Raw genomic sequence first — 21,388 nt, forward strand, 5'->3', positions numbered from 1 at the left:
AATAATTGTAAAAGACTGAAAACCTTGTTTATAGAGCAAGAATGCTAACACTGAAATTGGTTTTTGCTTGTTTTACTTCTGGAAACAAGCAAACATTTTATTACACAGAATTAGTTCTAGGTAGCTAGAACAGGGACTCAACACTCAAGAACTGAATATAAGAGATCACAGATAGCATGGGCAGCACAGTGTTGCTGTTGGCAATGACACTATATGCATCAAATATGCAAGGAAAAGATAGCCTTCAAGTCTGGAATATACTACAGACTTCTCTCTTGCTAGTGGTACAGCTTCCCAGAAATGTACACGTTATTTTCGAAATTATTATTTCTGGAATGGAGTAACTCAGCATTACATTCCATTCAGATAGAAAAGGTGGGAACCTTTTTCTACTTCTTTCTCTGTGTCTTCTAAAAAAGAAAATAAATACTAGAATAGGATTTCAAAATCAAATCAACTCACAGACTGCTTGGACAATTCAGCTACATGTACCATAAATTGATTTGAACACAGACAACTGCTTTTTAATTTATTTTTTCTTAAAAGGTTAAAAGTAATTGCATTTTTTAAAAATATAAAATTCTCCAAATTATTTTAGTGCACAAATAGAAGTTACAGCTCCGAATAAACTTTGTTCTGTAAACTTTTAATAAACTGCAAGAAAAATTTTATTATATAAACTTTTAATAAACTATTCTTATATAAATTTTTCTTTGTGTAATCAAAGCATTCTCACCTTGTTTGTCCACATTCACATGTTTTTGTCACAAAGGCTGGGCATGAAGGGCAAGGTCCTGGATGGCACAGGCTTAAAAATAAGTCAAAAAAGCAAACAAAACTGTAACATTAACCTTAGCTTTACTACACTCCCAGAGAAACACAATCTACCATGACCCAGTCTGCAGTGCATTATCCAAACATTATACAAGCCACCTACACTCCTGCAGGGTATGAAAGCATTATTAACACAAGAAAAAAAAAAATTTAGATTATTACAGTTGCAGTCTCAAACGTCACTGATGTTGAAGGAAAACTTCAGTATTCCTGCTGCTGTCAAATCAACAGTAACAGTGCTACTAGCACATTTCATATTTTGCATTTCACCAGCCGACATGCATCAACTCAACTGCGTTCATCACTGATAACACTCAAAACCTATATGACATGTCCAAACCATTAATACATTTCTTTCTTCAGTGATCTTAAATAGATTAGAGACAAAAATTCCTCTATGGATTTCTTCTTCAGAGTTGGTGGCTTTATCTTTGAACTCAGCATTTCTAATGCCACCAGTAAGAGCTGTTGCTTCTCCTCCTGTAAGGTAACATGTGGGAAATGCAGCAAGTCTGCCTCAGTTTTCTTTCTTACCATCAAGTGCAATTTCCTGTGAGTGTCATCAATGCCAGTCCTTTACTTGATTATCAGATCTCACTTCCTACTTCAAGAACCACTAGATGGTCCCTATCTGCATATAAGACCTCTGTTGGGCACAGAGAAGCCCAAGTTTGTGAAATTATACTTAACTAACTTGTCTGCACTCTTCCTTAGCCAGCTCCCAGTTCCCTTCCTTTGCAGATACAGCAGCTCTCATGTAGAGCAATTACTATTGGCCAGGACTAACCAGTCCAGATGTCCCAGCCAAAAGAAAAAGAAAAACAAAAACAAAAAAACAGCAAAAAAACCCAAAAACACAGACTACCCAATTACATGCTAGTACTAAATTTCCAAAGTACAGTCGCTACACAAGTACTAATTAGTACACCAGTTACTATAGTCATATGCAATATAGTTGAGTCATGTCAGCAGTTTGTCAACAGTGGTCTGGCTCCTTTCTTCCTCTACCACTCCTCCCAGTTGACAACAAGGCCTAATCTACCACCCAACTCATGCCAGCTCTAACAGTAAAGCCAAGCCATTACATGATAAACCAATTCAACACAAAAAAACACCACCAAAAACAAAACCAAAAACCAAACCACTGAAGAAACCACAAACCTCCCTCTTTGATAGGTCAGTTTTATGGCATAATGAAGAGTTAAATAAGCACCAGAGCAGGCACGAGGAAAGGGAGAAAAGAGCCAAAGTAGATGGAGCAGGGAAAACACGATACAGAGGGAAACAGGAAGAAAGCAAAAACATTAAATTAATTAAAACTGTATTGTGGAACTTCAGACAATGAAAATTAACTTATGCATTCTGCAACAGAAACACTCTTGTAAAAGGACAACACTACATATTTCACTGTCTTGACTTCAATTCTCACAGACCCATGTGGAATCCTAAAGGCTGGATGCCAGCTTATAAACTGAAGAATCAGATTAGAAGTAGATACAAACTCAAAATACTATGATCTAGGTCATAACTTGGAAAAGGGAGGAGACACATCATCTTCAGAAATCTTGTCATGTTAAATTTTCTACCTGGTATATTATCTTCCTCAACACTGTCATATTCAAGCAAGTTAACATTGCTTCCATGAGCCCAGTCTTGGCACACTTTCTGATGATACTATACCACACAACAGCAATTTATACTGATCACTGATATTTTTTAAGTCATAAATACCTATAATAGTAGACTGCAGTCTTATAGCAAGATTCCTTCTGTTAGAATAGTATCACACAATTAATTTCCAGACATCTCCAAGTTTTGATAACGTATGTTTCTGAGACAGTTTTCAGTAAGCTTGTGTCATTTTGTTAATATGAACAGAAAAATTCTAGTAATGCAAAAACTAACCCTTTGAAACCAAACTTCTGACTTTAAAAATAAGTATTCTTTATACATCCCTCCTGATACACGCACTTGCACGCTACTTATTTAGCAAAAGTCTCTGGTACAATTTGGTTTATGCAGAAGCTACAGTATGTCTACAGTTCCAGGATTTACTTACCAATACAACACCACTTAAGATAGAAATTCAAATTTTATTTAGCACACAGATACACACAGAAAGTGCAGAAAATTCTCCTCAGATGACAAAGATGGGTAATATCTTAGAGTTTTAGTCTGTTCTAAGGGACTAAGCAAAAAGTTAAATGATTTAACAGTGTTACAAACTAAACTCAAAAAGACAGGCTGAAGACTTCAGTATTAACTTCTGTTCAGTGAATGCAGAGTCTCATTTTTACCAAAACTCCATTATCTATCATTAGCATGGAGGATTTATTTCACCATTTACTGCTGATGCTCTAGAGAACTAGCATACTAGAAAGGTTGTGATGACAAATACATCTAGACATAGGAAAAAAATCAAACTTCCATTTGCCTGACAGTGAAAATACTAGATACTGTAAGACAGCCCAAAGAGACTTCCAGTAACTGCTGTGGAAAAGATTACAGCACCAAAGATCTATGAAGGAAGACCAGACACTCAAATTTAAACCAGTAGAGAGGAAATTTCATGTACTGCCTTTGTAAGACATTTTTCAAATGCTCTCAAGGACTTGCAGAGTTCCAGCTGGCAGGGAGAACTTCAGAGTCTTAAAAGAAGTTTAGGTTTGTCATGAAGTTTATCATCAGGAACATCTTCCTGAAGATTAAGCTAGATGTTTCTTTTATGTAGAACCTAACAGAGCGAAATGAATTTCAGTGTATTTAAAATAAAAACGTGAAGAGAAGTCACTTTTTGAAGGGCTATGCACGCCACAGCTCAAACTAGCAAAAGGCTTGCAAAGCAGTCCCGTTTCAAACAGCTGCTTGCCTGTTCCTCAGCTCTGGCAGGAGAGCGGTTTATATAAATGGTTACTAACCCATTTCAGTAAATCTGAGCAAATATTAAAGATTTATTATTAAAACAGTGTAAATTAGCCTCACTCATTTTCACCAAAATGGGCTAGCTAGTGCCACTTAACACAAGCATCCAACTAAACTCTACACCACAGAAAGGAGATGAATACAATGACATCTACATTTAAAAAAGAAAAACAAAGTTCAGATTGAGGAAATACAGTTGGGAATTGGCCAACCATTAAAAAAAATCCATACTCAAGGTCGGGGAAAGACAGGGAAGAAAAAAGAAGGAGGAAAAAAGAAAAAGAAAAAAAAAGAAAGAAAAAAGGCAAACCCCCAAACCCCCAAATATAAATGAATAACCAAAATACCACTTCAGCAGAAAATCATTTGTTCTGGTGGTATAAAGGCGATCAACACATAGGTGTAAGCTGGCTACAGGCAACAGTAGGCTGAAGAATTGCTGTATCTCTGTAAGCTCATTTTTTAAATTTGAACACCAATTTCAGACATTCCTTACAAGTGTAACACAGATGCCAAATAATTTGAAAGCCATAACCACCAGGGTCACAAAACCTAAGGAAACATAGCTCTGATTCAAACCGAAAATATGTAGGATGCATATGTCTCATTACATCATTTTAGGCAGTGCCTAGAGAGAAAGGCCTCAAAAATGATGGTCTAACACTGCAAAGTAGAAAACTATGACCAATTAGACTCCCCCACATACAACACACTTCTTGCCTGAACCTGGCTGTCATCCTAATCTCTCTTAACCAGAGTATGAGCTTTAATATCCTTTCCAAAAGCATCTATGTGATGCTGAGAGCTCTAGACATTCTTACTACCCATATCAGGATCTGTTCTCTTTTGAATCTTATTATTTGCATCAATTTCTTGCAAGGAGATGCCCTGTCTAGCAGAATGCATTTGATGCATTCTGAATTTGCCACCTTCTGATTTAATTGAAGGTCTCATTTCCTACTCAGGGAACACAGTGGGGGGATAAATCCCCGTATTTTCCATGTTTTCTTGATAGAACTAATCACTTTAACAAGTATTGAAGTAAAAGCATCCAAATCTTTTCCCGTGACTTTTAATCCAATTCTTTCTCCTTAGCCACAAGAGTCTGATGCTTACTCAGTTTTAAACGGAAAACAGATTCTCAAGTAACTTAACCCACTTTGACCCACTTCAACTTGCTACCTCATATTACATTAAGAATAATGTAACCACCTCAACAGCACTTGGAATAGTACAACTCGCACCACCAAAAGATTACATCACCAGCCACATTGCTCTCAGAGCTGCTCATTCCGCAGGGGAAAATCATTCACACAAGCCTAGCATACAGCATAACACAATGCACACAGAGGGCAGACAGCAGGAGAGAGCCTGAAGTTTAGACCACCAACAACTATTACAATGGCTAACAACACATCATGTACTCTGAACATTTCATCTACATGGCAGAGGGAGTAAATACAAGCATCCTAATGTGAAGCAATGAGAACAGTGTTCCTCTGATGTCACATATGAGGAGAAAAGGGATGATGTTTGTTTGATCCTGGTAGCATCACATCAGATAGCTGCAGTGTAGATACACGGTGTGTGCTTTCTGAAAACTCAGAAAATACGGCATTTCAGATTATGTTGCTAGGCACTGCATAAATAATTCCAATATAAAGAGCAGGGGATAGCTATAAGCATCTAAATCTCCCATACTCTGATTGTTGATGTAATAGCCACAAAGAAAGGTAAGAAACTAAGCAAGAATCCCATGACTCAAAAAGCAGGTTCCCCAAGACTCAGATTCAAGTCCCACCAATGAATAGGGTTCATAACAGGATTCATCCAGATTAGCTCTGTCAGAGGCTCACAGACTGCAGATAGAGGTCTGCTCAACTGGAAGACAATGAATGGACCCTTGCTGTTTCCTTACCTCCAGGACTAGATGATCTTAGCATGTTTTTACTCATGTGGAACGAGCTGAATGATAACCCTTTTAAGTTTGCTACAACTTAAACTGGTAGCAAATCGGGACTTCAAAAGGTCCCAATTTTCACAGCTCCAGATGCAGATCAGACTACCAGGGACTACGAATTCATAGCTTGCAATAGGTACAATATTGCCACCACTGTTAGAACACTTCCCAGAAGAAAATGCCAGAGATTGAGCCTCTACTGTAGACTGGGATAAGAAAGAAGAGGAAAAGAACAGCTGGTTCTTCCAAGCACTATTGGAAAGTTTGTCAGGTAGCAAATTGCGGTTGGAGAGTTCTCAAAGTAGTTAAGGAGTCTACTTATTTCTGACAGGGCAAAAAAGTCCTCCGTGGACATATGCTCTCCTGAGATGGAGGCCAGCAGCTCGCCTCCAAGAGAATCAGTGTTCTGCTTAGTCAGGATATCAGCTACATCAAGAGTAGTCTGAAAGCTGATCTGTGTTTCAGTTTTACCCTGCAAACCAACCACAGCAAAGAGGATCTAGTATGGTGATGAATTAAGAAAACAGCTATAGCACTGAAATGACAATCTGAAAACAAATCTAGTATAATATTTTCACGTGTGAGAAAGAAGTATTAAAAAGTAAAGAACTATTCTTTCATTGAACAAGATGTTGAAACAGGTTTGAAACAGAACGCATTAAATAAAAAGTTCGGAGTAAAGTTCTAGTAAAGTTCTGAGTTTTAGTAAGCCTTGGAAAAAGTGTAAGATGACAATCTATTTGTTGGAATGACTGCAGTGTTTGATTGTGTACCAAGAGCAGAAACAATTGCTTCTGACTATTAAAAATTTCTCAAAACAGAAATATGAACAGGCATTATGGACCAACTTCCATACATGGAAAATGAAGCTAGATACACTAGGAACAACATATAATTTATTTTTCTGACTAGCAAGCATATTTATACATTGAAAAAGCTCACCTAATGCTGTTAATCTTATCAATATAATACTACCACACTGCTAAAAAAAAAAAATATCTAAAGGGAAACATCCAAAACTGAAAATAGGATTGCTCTTCTCTGCCTCTCTTCATTGAATTGTACTAATAAATGTTAGCAAAAACAATCCAAGTTACGTATACTGATTAAGATCTCCATGAGGGATTCTGGTTCAACCATCTGGTAGTCTCAACAAATAGATAAATACATGTAACGCCCTCTTATCCTCAACAGTTTACAAGCCAAAGAAAAGAAAAAGAAACAAAGGATAGAAGTAAGCGATTCTTCAGTTTAACCAACTACCACTGCTCTTAGATTAAGATATACAAACACTATTACAGGAAAAGCAGCACCTAAAAAGTCTGGTGGACCACTGGATACACGTTTAAAATTATTTCTATTCACTATTATTTCTCTGCTTGAGTGAAAGTTCTTGAAACAAAGTCAGGCAACTGGTTCAGTTCCTAAAATATGATGGAAATGTTGCTACAACTATTGTTGTGGACCTCCTGTTCATTCTCTCATATGAACTCACTTTAGACATACAAACACAAATAGCCTCCATTTCTTCCAGGCTTCAGTTGAGCTATAAACCAAATACACCTCTAAGCATATCCTACAGTCAAAAAATATCCAGATACAGTCTTCAGAAATTTTGTCTAGATCATTTCAATATTCATATGATAAATATTTACTTACATGTTACAAAGATGTGGACAGTCCAAACACTGTCTCTTCTTTCCACAAAGTTCCCCACAGCTATGTGGGATTTCATTTCTATTCCATTCAGGATTGTGCACCTTACCTAAACCATGACAAAGACAAAAACATATTTATTGCCTTGAATACAACACTGAATTTGGGAAAAATATCACACCAAAAAGAAAAAGCTGTATTTTCAATATTGGCAGTGGTTGTCTTTGAAAAACAAAATGACACAAGATGTTTTATGTTTTTCCCAGCTTTCAGTGCTGATATATACTCAGCTTCTTTAAAAGTAAGTGCCACTGGAATATCAAGCTCCAGAAGATTCTGTCCTTCTATGTTCTCAGCAGGCACTCAGGTAGCTGGTATTTGACATTAAATTAAACTGATAAAATACAAGAAAATTAAAAGCCCCATTTAGTTGGTCAGGCTGCATAGTAGGTAAGAAAATTAAAGGGTTAAATTCCCTTGCTGCCTCAATGCAGAAGAAGAAAAAAAAAAGACACTATTCCCAGAAAATACAAAAATAAGACCTAGCTGGTAAGGTGATGGGGAATAGGGACAGAATGAAATGACTGGGCAAATTATAAAAACCACTTCTCTAAAAAGAAACAGACTCTACATTAAATCTAAATATTAAAGGTTGACATTTCGATGAATGCAGCAGGAAGTTTTGAACAAGAAGTGATAAATCCAGTATGTTAGCATCTGCATTTCAGATAAGCACTGAAACTATATTTTAATTAATTTGACATACTGTTAGCAAATCTCATAGCTCTAAGTGCATGAGATGATCATAAGGGTTAAAGTTAATTGCCATGGTTAACACATGTAAAGCTAATTTGGCTCTCTGCGAGAGGGGAATTAAATTAGCAATGAAGCAACTGAGCCAATGTTACAAATTTGAGTTGCAACAATTAAAAACACCAAGAAAATGTGGTTTTGGTGACATAGTTATATCATTTTAACTCTTTTAGTACACCTTTGTATATTCTACAAGTAGAAAGTTAGGAAAATACGAATAAACACCACAAATGGCGTTTATTCACCTGAGTTTCAATCAAACTAGTTGAATATCCAAGAAAATCCTGAAAATTAGAAGATTCAGAAGAAAAATAAGCTTGGAATTTCCTCATGGAATGGTGAAAGAAACCCACACTTAACCACACTCAACACATAGTTAGTATTTTGCATCAAATAGAAGATAGCTTTGCATAAGCAACTGGTGATGTCCAAATGCCATATTGTTAATGTAAAATTATCTATAGAAGATTAAAAACTTATGTTCCACCATGGTACTCTGCTAATATTAACCCTGTGGACAACTTGATGTTCCTACTGTAGATCTCCCAAAACTATGAAACAGTTCAAGCCTAGGCAGAATTTCTTTCCTATTTAACAGGTGGACAACCTGTCTTAAAAGTGTAATTTTCGTTTGGAATCAAAACATTCATTCTAACTGAATTATTATCCCTATACTCATAAGATTTCATGCAGTCATACAAAAACTCTGTCTTACATGCATTGCACTGTTCTAAACTGACTCACTGACATATTTAGATAAAGATAACTTTAGATAAAATTGCCACCTATTACAGCATAAGTCTAGTTTCTTTAGGGCAAGTTCACTGACTCCTAGTTCCTGTCTCAATTCCAGAATATTCTGTTTTGTAGAAAGCAAGGTGAAAATTTCCAGTGACTTAGACTTAAGGAAGGGAAAGCTATGTGAAATCAACACAAATTTCTAAAGTGTAAATCCCAAACAAAATTAATTTGCATATATGCAATTCAGTTACACAATTCATTTCTCCCTTTTTGTCATATACTTACGGCTTAGTGAATGTTGTACTCACTTCATTTACCTCTTTTATTAAAGATGTATAAGAGGTCTGAAATGTCTGAATATTATTTCCTATTTAACCTGTATGTGTCCCTGATCAACGTAAATGACAAAATTGCTAAATCGATTTAAAGGTTTGGATAGTTGTATGCTTGAATTGTGTATTATTTTGGTGTATCTTGCCACACAGAAAGACATAAGACATGCAGGTTATTTCAGTCCTTCTGCAGAAGGATAGTTTGTAGGATAGCAGCCCAATTCTATCATTATTCTATAAAACCCACTATTTTTACACAGTAATATGAAAATACTTATAACTTATGATTTAATATTTCCTTTTTTAAATGTTTTAAGCAACATGTGTGATTCTCTGCACAGCCACCTTCCAGTGTCAATAAAGTTTTAAACAACATTAAATTTCAGGGATGTAGGCAAACAACCAGCAATATCGGAATTCAAATTAAAAAAAAGAATCAAAATTACAAAATTGTTTTTCTTTGCAAAAGCAAGAAACTCACCACAGAAACAAGTGTAAGTTTTAGGAACTTGAGTAGAAGCATTCTGACAAGCTGGACATCTCCAACCACTATTACCATCTGTAGATAAAAAAAATTAAAGATAAAAATGACTTGAAGTAAATAAAGGAGCTAATTCGCAAACCTAGAATAAGTGCTCTTGCCTTGTTTCTTACCACAGCTGCAACCAAACTAAGTTTTCCCATTTACTCAGAAGTGGTGAGAAAGCAGGTTAATAAAAATGCATTTTATACAGTATCAAGATAAACACAGTAGTGGTACTTCACCTGACTTTACATAGAGGCAAGAACATATTTTAAAATTGCTTTTAAAAATGTACTTTTTCTATTATCACGTACCCTGTTATAAGATATTCTACTAGAATATAAACAGTCTTCACCATATCTAAAGATGTGAGAAAAAAAAGTGTTAGTGTTGGAAATTGGTGACAAAAATATAATTGCCTACAGCCTTCACCACCACCTGTATTTTCTTTTTTGTTATCCTCTCATGTTATGAGTTTACGTGTCTTGTAGAAGACCAGCTTAGTATTGCTTTGTGTCCAGAATAAATTAGTGCTACATAAACCAAAATAATCTACTTTAATTAATTTAAAGGTGACAATATCTAGCTATTGACTAGGACATTATTCTTCAAGTTGGTATTTTATTATATAGTAGTCTTCTTGCTTCTGCATTTCAGGAGGGTGTTGGTTAGCAGTAAAGGAGGAACTTCCGTGTAAGGAAAACAACATTCATGAAGGTGTGTCCCAAATTCAGTACATATCTGTCTATATACCAGTGTGAGAGCACTACTGAATACAAAGCAGGACAGGGAGGAGAGAGATTTTTATATCTATATATATATAGATATAAAAATATATAAATATAAGCTGATTAGCTCTCACTGTCTCTCAACCAATCAATTCAGTGCTGGTAAATTAATAAAGCTGTGATTTTAGAACTTTCTTCACAATTAAGAAATCTGACCAAGATTTATGATACTTTCACATTATGAATGCAGGAGGGACTGCAAACAGGAAACCCTATGTGTGACAAGACAACTGCACTGCAATGACAGGCACACCTAGGTTCACTATCAATTGGATTGGAGACTTCTTACGTTAATCATCATAATGCACAATGGTAATGATTTTCACAAACTGGAAATGATCCAGATTATGGGCTGTCTTGACACTCTGAAAATGCAAATCTAAAGCATGTCTATTCTTTTCTTGGTGCCTATTCATACCCCTGGTTATCCTGGCTCATATCACTGTGCCACCAAGACTGCTGCAGAGAGCTGTACAATTATGGGCTGAGCAGCCGTACGGCAGTGGCACAAGGAGTATACTCTCATATTCATGCTCAAGACCAACCTGCATTTCCTGACCAAGATTTTTTTTTTTTATTTGACTGCTACAAACTAAAGCATCTCAAAGAAAAGTGTTAAAAGCTACAGGTAAAAACTGGCAGCAGGGGACTGAAAGGGGTATCTGGTGATGAAGCTGTCAGCACCCTATGTGGCTCCTCCCAAAGCTAGCATACTAAACCCTAAGGGATTCCCTATAGGATTACTTTGTACAGTATACTTAACTATTACATTAACAACATAATTTCCTTCATTGTTATTCCCTGTTATGTTTTTCAAAAGCTGTGAAGGTAAGCTTCAGGAGGCCAGCAGAAGGCCTCTCCTATCAACATCTCTTCCGGAGCAGGATGCCTGGTCCTCTATAAGGAACAGTTTCTCTACAGTATAGCAAAGGTCCTTGTAAAATAGGAACCTTTTACCAAGCAGACAGCCTTTCAAGATATATTTTATTCTTCTTAATCATTGATTATCCTTTGCTCCTCTAAGACATAACTACATTCATGCGGGTCCACCCACAAGGAACATGCACCGTTGCTTTCCTCCAAAAATACAAGAAATAAAAGTTTTCTTCCTGGATTCAGATGCAATTACAGTAGGATAGAATGACAGTAGGATGACTCCTGACATCCACATTTGTAAGGAGTGGTCCTGTCACCACTCCTTACAAATCCTAATTACTGAAGAAAGTGAGAATGAGGATGACCCTACAGAATAAACATTCCTCTCTTATGAATCTTCTCATGAATAGGAGCGAAGTAGGCAGAATTCCAAAGACACCAAAAGGACAGTTGTCTAAGCAAAATCAACGTACCTCACTCCCATTTACTAGAGATTGTTTTAGCATTTGCTATCCTCTGCCTCCTTCTGGGATAAAAGGATTCCTTACTTGTAATTATTTACCAAAATTCTTTCCATGCACTTTCATATTGCAAGCACCCCTATTTGTAACACTTTCAGCCACAAAAATCTTGGTATCTGTGGTAGCATGCCCAGAACCCTGCCCCCTCCTATTGCATACATGTTGCCATAAAGGCACAGTGAACGATATTCCCAGTTTACACAATCCTAAAGGATTAAAGGGCTCAAAAGAACCTTGAGTAGGAAGAGCTGGGAATTATATATACAGACTAGGGATCTTTACATGTAGTTTCAAACAAGCAACTTTCCTCTTTACATGCTTGCCTAGATGAGTCATGGGTGATTACATAAGAAAGGATCCAAACACATCTGCTAGAATAAAGAGTGAATGCTAAAAGGCTATGTTTCCAAAGGCAGCAGTACAGCAGGAATTTTCAACATATATACAATGCTAGGTACATAAAAAGAACTCCAAACAGAAGATTTCAGTCACTTCAACTGTAGTAGAATATACAAGAACAACACTGGCAGTTTCATATTATAATTTCTAAAAGGTCTTATGCTGTTCTCCAACGAAATAATCTATCAGAATAAATTATTGCTTTGAATTCTCAGCTAGACACAATAAAAAGCTTTTGTCCCAGTAACAAAAGTGACAACAATTCTGTAATATCCAAGGCACACAGAATGGCTTCAGCCCTTGAACAGCATGCTTTAAGAAAAAAAAAAAAAGGAGGAAAAAAAGAAAAAAAAAGGCAAGTAGGTTCATATTCTGACCACTGAAACTCAGAAGCCATCTTAGAGGCCAATATTGGATTAGTACAGACCTCTAGCTCATCTGGACATGGAGGGCAGGGGCAGCAGAGGGAGCAGAATACAAAGAGACAGTTGGAATAACTCAAATATCTCCAATCCTTCCAGCCAAAATGACAATACCAGTAAAACTACCCTCCCTGCAAAGAAGGGAGCAAATAGCTTAAACTTTTGTTCCATCAATGTAAGGGCACAAGTCAAACACCACTGAAGCATCAGTTTTTAAAAGAAGAAGAAGGAAGGGAACAAGAGACAACAACTTCCCCTTTTATAAACATAAAGTAAAAGATCATGTGCAATGCAGGTATTTTTGTCAGATTGACCTTAGGTGTGCAATATCTAAAGGTCACATTCCTCCAAGACATAATTCAAAATGTTAGTAAAAATGCTTGCTAAGGAGAAAGTTATGTTCTTCCTTATAGGAAAGAATCTTTCCACATGATGGCAAAGTGATGCCTAGCAGAGCTGCTCCTCCTCCTCCTGGCCAGGATCTCCCTAATACACAATGAAAATCCATTCTCTAGTTCCGAGTGCCACTGACAGTCTACATTGTAGAAATACTCAACGTTGATGTCAACCACAAGTCTAATGTAAGCAGACCAAGAATAGAGAAATGCCCTATGACTCCCCACAGGTAATCAGGAGATTCTTTCACCTGGCTTGGCCAAACTAAAAGTCATTTTTCAGACAACTGTCAAGACAACAGAAGGCAAAGAAGTCTCTGAGGGAAGACACCTTCAGTAAAACACATCTGAAAGAGTCCCTGAGAAGAGATATACTGTAGGGTGCGAGAAGACTTTGTTACAGTAACCTAGGATAGTTCTTCACTTCTTCCCACCTGTGTATGTAGAGTCCTAAGCACGTTTTATCTGACACGGTAACCCAGGATAGTTCACTTCCCCGCCTCATCTGCACCCACCTTTGCATGGGTGCCAGCCTGATGGCCACCTGCAGATCTTGGAATTTGGACAACAGCACCTGCATTACATCACCGAGTTCACTAATGAGCAAAACAGGACATTGCATATGTATGATATGTTAATCAGTGCAAGTTTTATTATCCATTCCTGTTATGCACCCCTTCGAGCTTCACTCCCGAGCAGGGTTCTGTTGCATTGGGTCCCCATTTCATTAGCATTGGCATCCCAGGGCTCCAACCATGGTAATGCTACGCTTTCATTAAAGCCAAAGTTTTCACTTGCTGAGTCTTGTGCCTTGTCCCTGAGGGATCCACACCTGCTTTTCCCTCATAACAGATACCCACTACTATTGATCTGGAAGATAGAACTATGTGAGAAGATACTCCACCAAGGACGTTATCTACCTCATTCAAGTATTCAGGATTTCTCTGATACAATTCTGTGATCACAAAAAATTGTGAGAAATTATGTACACATACAAACGTTCAGCCTCCTACTGTGTGTCATAGAAATAAGAGCTGCTGTAAGGCCCCAAATGGAGGGATGTTCTCACGGAAATATTCAGTTGTTTCAAAAACATAGAAGAATGAACACTCAAAACTGATCTTATGAACAAAATATTCTCACTAGGCTGGAAGTGAAATGTAGCAGTGAAAAGTCTGGGTGCTGAGATAAGATTTCCTGGAATTCATTATAACATTTGCAGAATGGAGCAGACAAAGTAAATCATGTCCAGAAAAAAACAGGTTTTTTTCCTCTTCCAGAAAAACAGTGAATTATTGAGTTAGGTAGATTACAGTGTCCCATTTCTCTTCCGGTAGACAATAATTACTGCCAGGGTTCTAGTGAATTCCTCAACATTATACAAAGCCTGAAAAGTATAATCTACACTGAAACAACCTACCATAAAACAAACACACTCTGAAGTACAAGTTCTAATCAAGATAGGGTAGCAGGGCCTTGCAGGTCAAGAAATACACATCAGTGTCCTTACTGGAGCTATGGTATCAGTTCTAATGAGGCCACTACCTTTAATTTCAATTAATGATTAGGTCAAGTTCTCTCATACACAGGATACAGTACCATATTTAGTCCACAAATTCTTACAAGAAAAGCAAATGGCCAAAAGATATGGCTATTTGAAATGCTGTCAGGATTCAAGCATCTAAGGTCTCTGTCTTGACAGATAAGCAAAACTTCCCTTACACAAGCAGATACTCTTTTGATGAAGCAATAAGCTGTTTCAAGGAGATAAATCAGCTCCAAAGAAGGTGACAGAAAACCAGCTAGGAGATAAAGGTTCTCAGCAGTCACTCTCAGTTTGGCTTAGGATCTCAGTCTTACCCCAAAATCTGTTCCCTTCTCAAACATTCCAATGCCTTTATGTTTCAAGTCTCATGCTGTTATTTGTAACTTCCTTTCCACTGTCAGTATGAAGCATAATCAGCCCTACCTAGAAGTCTCTCTATGCATCTTCAGAAATCCAAGAACTTTGCAATCAATCCTTTCTGCAAAAGATTTACAGTCTGTAAGAATTTGTGTCAAACATTTGGAAGTAGCTGACAGACTATATTTCCTTGGTCTGCCCAGAGAAAGACAGAAAGACACATGAAGAATGGTAAATGCTAAACAAGCAGGGTACAGAAAAAATTAACCCTACTTCAAGATTAACATTACAGTCTTCAGAGTGAGTCTACGTCACACAACTGAACACAGCAGAGAGGCTGCAATTCAGCCTTAACTTACACCAAAGCATTCAAAGGGCAGAATGAAGTGGAATAACAGTTTCAAAAAGTGGTATAATACAAAGAATCTGAAACAATTTAAGCTAATGACAAAGGCAGAAGCTTTCTGTACTCTCTGAATTTCATTTCACTGCATTGGCATCATGACGGATTTCAGAAGTGCTTTATCTGAGAACAGAACTAAGAAGTGGTTGGGTAAAAGCAGACAACTAATGCTTGGAGTGCTGCTTCTGTTTGACTGTTCAGCCAAGCACAGATGAGAGAAGATGAGACATTTCTTGGTGTGTAAAAACACAGCCACAGAGCTTTGCGTCTTGATGCACTGATTTCATTGAGTGATTTTATACTTATGTATCCATCCTGGAAATTAGTCTTAGCTAGAACACTAGAAAGAATCAAAACAGTTAGGAGGATTATACAAACCATCCAAAGAACCCTGAAAAAACCCATTTATTTAAAACTTGCTTTGTTTACGGCTTACTGGTTCCCTTAGACAATATTTATAAGTAGTTTTCCAATGTAAGAAATATGTGAACTTTGCTATTATATATATTTGAGAGAGAAAGTGTGTGCAAGAGAGAATACCAACCTTCAGCTTGTGAAGCTGGTGACCGTGCCCACTTCTTAATGCAATTCAGGTGGAATACATGGTAACAATTCTGACAGCTCCACACTGGAGCTACTATTCGGACAACCTCACAGCATACCATGCACTCGTACTTCTCTGTGGTCAGCTGTTCAATCAACGACCCTGCAAATAAAATACATTACTTGTACATGAAACATCAGCGAGCTGAGAAAGAAAATTCAAATGAAATTCCAAGATTTCATTTAAATTATAACAGAACTATTTTTTCCTGTGTGGCTATAAGCAAGGTATTAGTTTACTCCTGGAAGATTCCAGTTTGATACTTGGTATGCATTTCTCTAGTTTCAGAGCAGGAAAAGGGAGTATGAGATTCCCATAAAAGTGGCAACAATAATTTCTGCTGATGAACAGCAATCATTCTGATCTTACGAATAGTTAATAGTTTTAAGCTTGGCAAAAGTTTGAGATTTCACTCATCACTTTATATGGGATATTTATCTTTGCATAAAGTTCAAACGAAAAAGCTTAAAGCTCCTAACTACAGAAGTTTCAGCCAAAATTAAATTTAATACCTATCCTCAAGTATTCTTGGAAGACCACACAACAAATATTAACGGTGAAGTACCTGGATTACGGAAATAAGCCCCGCATAAACTGACTGCTTTAGGAGTAGAATTACTGGGAAACAATAGTCAAAGTACAGAGCCTTTTGAGCCATGTGAAAGAACATGAAAAAGTGCTTTGAAAATAAAGCAAGAACTCCACATGAAAGACAAAGTATCCTGAAAACATAGTTAGATGTGCAACCATAACAAAGGCATCACATAACTTCAGTTCTGCCAGATTAACTCTCCTATCAAGCTAAGGCTACCAAATACACCTTAGAAATGCTGTTTGATCTATGCCCACAGAATTTTAAAATATCTTAATTACAAGTGTAAAGTGTAAAAATGTACCATTTTTAGATGGTGCCAATACAAGGGAAGTTAGAACTCATAACGAAGGACAAAAAAATGAAAATAACAAAAGAAAAATGATTATCAATTCAAAACGTGCTTGTAGCACACATGACTGAAAGCAAGGCCATGGATGCCTGGAAACTTGGAAGTGTTAACACTGTTTGCCCTCCTTAATAGGATATAAGCACTTTCAAGCTTCTTTTCCAGCCCTCCTGCATCAAGCACCACAAGATTTAGAATTAGCAGTCATTTCTGCTTTCAGTACCCTATAAGTATTACCTACTGCAATGAAAGCATCCCCACTTAAAACATAATTCTTTCCTCCAGCAGGCTAAAACTATACCATACTAAGAAAGGCTAGCTGTCCCACAAATAGTTAAAAAGCGCAGACTCAGTCCCCTGAAAATAGTGGCAGATACTGTTTCCAAAATAGCTCCCAACTAAAGCATTCAAAGAAAGACTGCCATTTTGGAGGGGGAAGTTCTTTAAGTTCCCTGTAAAAGACTACTACTTCTCTTCCTGCTTACTGCATATGATGTTTTTCATTTAATAATAATGCTGGGAGAAAGACTAAGATATCTTTAATTTTATGATTCAAGTAGAACCCAGGAGCATGAAAGTTAATGTATTTAAGTTAGAAAGAATCAAGGAGGATCTTGATCCTTGAGCTTCTCCTAAGGGAACAAAGTTTCTGACTGGAGCTATCTTATGCTTCCCAATTATGCTACTACTTCCTCAGCTCTGAAAGAGAAGAGACACTAAGAAACAATCTTCAAAAGATTCAATATCACAGTTAAGATAACAGGAACTAGTCTACCCATCTCTATCATTCTGGGCAGCAGCAGATCAAGTTGAGATGCTTTGTAAAAACTAACTGAATATAATTCTTAGTTCAACTGGAAAGGAAATCTATCTCCTTATTGCCTCTGAAAGAAAATAGGACTTCTGGGTGCTATGAATACCATGAGACTATTTTCTCAGTGCACACTTAAGCTTATCTAAAACAGTAAGAAAAAGCTACCTAGGTTGTTTAGAAACAGAAACCAGTACCATGGCATTGAAGAGATTCAGCTGATTTCCATTTAATGTTTTAGGTCTCTAATGGTATGAGCTGGCACAAAATTCACTCAGTTAAAACCTGTGGGTCTGCTTTACACTGTCAACAGCACATGTTTCTATTCTCAACTTCCAAAAATAGTATCCAGAGACTTTATCTATTTCTAATTACCTTTTGATAATTAGATATATAACTTTTTGCACTATTGCAAAAAAAAAAAAAAGAAAAAAATCCTGTTAGGAGCAGAATACAGTTCCTCTATCTGGCATTTTCCTACTTCTACGTGAGAAAAACTTATTCTGCAAAAATCAGGTTTAGGATTGAATGTCCTTCAAGTACCATTGTTCAGAATGCTCAGAATTTTACTCCCCACACCCGCAATATACATGTTTTAACATGGTACCTGACCAGGCCATCATTTGCAGTTTGGTAGTAAAACAAACAAACAAAACTTTAAATAAAATCTGTTCTTCCCTAGTAAACTTACAGAACAACTCCCTACTCAGAAACCACACATTTACATTTAGTTCTACCCTCTGAAACTGATACTGACCTAACGTGAAATAATAAGCCTCTTTAGCTAGTTAAATATAAAGGTGGTTTAAATTATTCAAGATTATATCGTTAACACAGGAGTACAGGACAGTCTAGAAAGCTTACCTGTATGAGTTTCTTTGTTTTTTGGTACATCACTTTGCTTTTTCCAGTACTGGGTCCAGCTGAAATGAAGTGCAGGTGCCTGATCCCCCTTTAGCAGGAACTTTCTTCCATTACATCTGACAGAATCAGACAAATGATGCCTGATTTCACTGGTCAAGTTTTCATCATTTTTGTGAACAGAGAGTTCTTTCTTCCTCTCATTTTTATCTTTTGGACTATATGCAAGAGAAGACTTCTTACCTACTTTTGTATTTTTACTACGGTGAGAATCATGTCTTTTCTGACAATCCTTTTCTGCTGGGGGTTTATTCCACACAGGCTTCCGGGGATATCTCTTGTTTACATAATTGTAGCCTTTCTGCTCATCCCCACTGCCAACAGGTGCATCACAGAATGCCTTTCCAACAGATGATTCTGAAGAGTCAGACTGAGTCAAATCCAAAGATGGAACATTTTCAAACAGCTCTACTTTCTGTTTAGAGCTCACTCTCTTTTCCCGGTCATGTACTTGCTTTCCCTTCTCCCTGAAACCTCTTCCAGATGCATGCATCAGATGTGTTTTCTTTGGCTTTGCTCCTCTGCTATCTGCATTAGGTACCTCCCTGTCACTCTCTGAGGACAGGAAGTCATTGTATCCTCTAGGAGGTGCTCTTCTCCCAGGTACTACTGCAGCATCTGAAATTCCTGGACCTGCAGCAGCATCAACAGTACTTTGCTTTATTTTACTTCTAGTACACATGCTATCATTTCTTGATCTGTGCCATCTCTGGCTTTGCAAGTTGCGATTCTTCAAACTTTTACTGGTACCAAAATATTGGTGGAAGTCTTCAGAATTCCCATACTGACTTTCTGGATTACAAAAGCCATGATGCTTTGTGGAAGAGATTTCATAATCTCTATCTCTTTCAGAAGACAGACTAGGAAATGGTAAATTACGTCTATTCTGATTACTGTTAGAGTCTTTCTTATCTTTATTTACCCAATTTATATCTGTAGGTTGTCTTTCTCCTGGAATGGAATCAGCAGCATCAGGATTGAAATTTAGTGCACCTAAAAAGTGAAAAAATAAAACCACACGTATAAGACTTTTAAATAGTAAACATTTCTTTTCAGCAAAATTACCATACATGCAAAGGCCCAGAAGTTCGACCAATCCCACACTTGACAGAACAACTGCAAACAAGTTTCCAGAAGCTAGAGCTGAATCAGACAGTGCTTTGTGGAAGTTACCTTCTCTTGTCATCTTTAGAGAAAGACTGTGATGCCCCAGAGTTAAGAATATAAAAACATAAGGTGAAGAAAAACATTTGAAGCAGCACTGTACGTATACGAGACATGCAACTGTGATAATCAGTGCTTAACATGTGCTGAAGTTTACATGTTTACATACACACACGAACCTGAAGAAAAAGGGATCCTTTAAATACAATGTCTACATCTGAGATTTTAATATTACATGGAACTTTGAATATAAATTAAAATCCATCAGCCAAAGAGTAGCAATAGTAAATGCTTACGTGAACTCTGATTACACTGTTCTACATATAGACATATTAAATGGTAGAGGGACTACTCAGGGCAGCTGTGCAAAATTATTTTTCTGTTATGAGGCCATCAACATGAACCATGCTACTACTTGAGAGGTCTCCTGTCATTTCTACGTCTCTAGATAAAAGAAAGAGGTGCACGTAAGAAATCCTGTGTTGCCCAATTTCATATCACATTGTGCCAGCAGGGCCTGCCTGCAACAGGAATTATCAGGTGAATATCAGGGACAGTTTAATGGGCTGTGGCAGATTGGTTGTCTTACATAGTAGTGTAAAAAAAGAGATGAGGCTTTCAAAACCTCATGGAGGTAGTGCCCATTTTACAGGTTAGGTAGGTTACCTCTGATGGTAGGGCAGGTGCAGTTTACTTCTGGTTCAGGACAATTCAAAGAAAGAATCAAGCACTTGGGCTATGACCATAAGAGACTTTCCCAAAAGGCTAACGCTATCTGGGTCTCTCCACTACCTATTATTTTAACTTTTCAATAAAGATTGTGGAAATTAACATTTTGAAGGGAAGAACAAAGCAGAACACTTCAAAGCATTAACTTTTTCAGCGAATTTCATTTACTTTCAAATGAAGGAGTTTTTTTAAACCTCTAGGAATGGTCATAACTACTATGACAGATTTGGTGGCCAAAGAAAAAATATTACAACTTTGTGGAAGTGAAGCTTTAAGCTTACTAAAAGTTAGGAATTTAAAATTACATTTAAGGATGTTCTTAACCACATAACCTAATTCATACTTGTTTTTAAAGAGAGACTCAGTTGAAATCACTTTGGTTTTTTGTCTTTGCAAAGACTATATATATTATTATATATTATATTATTATATTTAATGTATTAAGATATATTATTATAACATAGCATATGTTATTAATATAACATAGTATATTATATTATTATATATCATTATTACACTAGAAATAAATGGCAAATACAAAGTGTTATGGTATTTTTTTTTTAAGCTGTAATACTAACCTGATTTTGAGACAACAGAATCAGAACACCAGACCAAGGTCTTTCAAGACAGCTGGGGACTGAGTTAAGAATCAATCTTAACTCAAGGGGAGGGGAAGTGGAGAGGGAGGTGCTGATCTCTTCTCCCTAGTAGCCAGTGCCAGGATGTGTGG

General features: G+C 36.9%; 1 protein-coding gene across 15 annotated transcripts in view; it reads right to left on the reverse strand.

The window, feature by feature from the left end:
* The window catches only part of NFX1 (nuclear transcription factor, X-box binding 1), a 118,268-nt gene that overhangs the window by 46,994 nt on the left and 49,886 nt on the right, over positions 1 to 21,388 (reverse strand). For all 15 annotated transcript variants that reach the window (XR_012041076.1, XR_012041077.1, XR_012041078.1 and 12 more), the window contains 5 exons: positions 18,709 to 19,758; positions 16,033 to 16,194; positions 9,740 to 9,817; positions 7,376 to 7,481; positions 737 to 808 (listed from right to left, as the gene is read on the reverse strand). Coding sequence is in view for 9 of the 15 variants with exons in the window: in XM_072853438.1 (XP_072709539.1) it covers positions 737 to 808; positions 7,376 to 7,481; positions 9,740 to 9,817; positions 16,033 to 16,194; positions 18,709 to 19,758 (1,468 nt within the window). In the remaining 6 variants the exon portion in view is untranslated. The remainder of the gene's footprint in view (positions 1 to 736; positions 809 to 7,375; positions 7,482 to 9,739; positions 9,818 to 16,032; positions 16,195 to 18,708; positions 19,759 to 21,388) is intronic.

The sequence above is a fragment of the Ciconia boyciana genome, chromosome 2 (assembly GCF_034638445.1).
Source record: "Ciconia boyciana chromosome 2, ASM3463844v1, whole genome shotgun sequence".
Lineage (NCBI taxonomy): Eukaryota > Metazoa > Chordata > Aves > Ciconiiformes > Ciconiidae > Ciconia > Ciconia boyciana.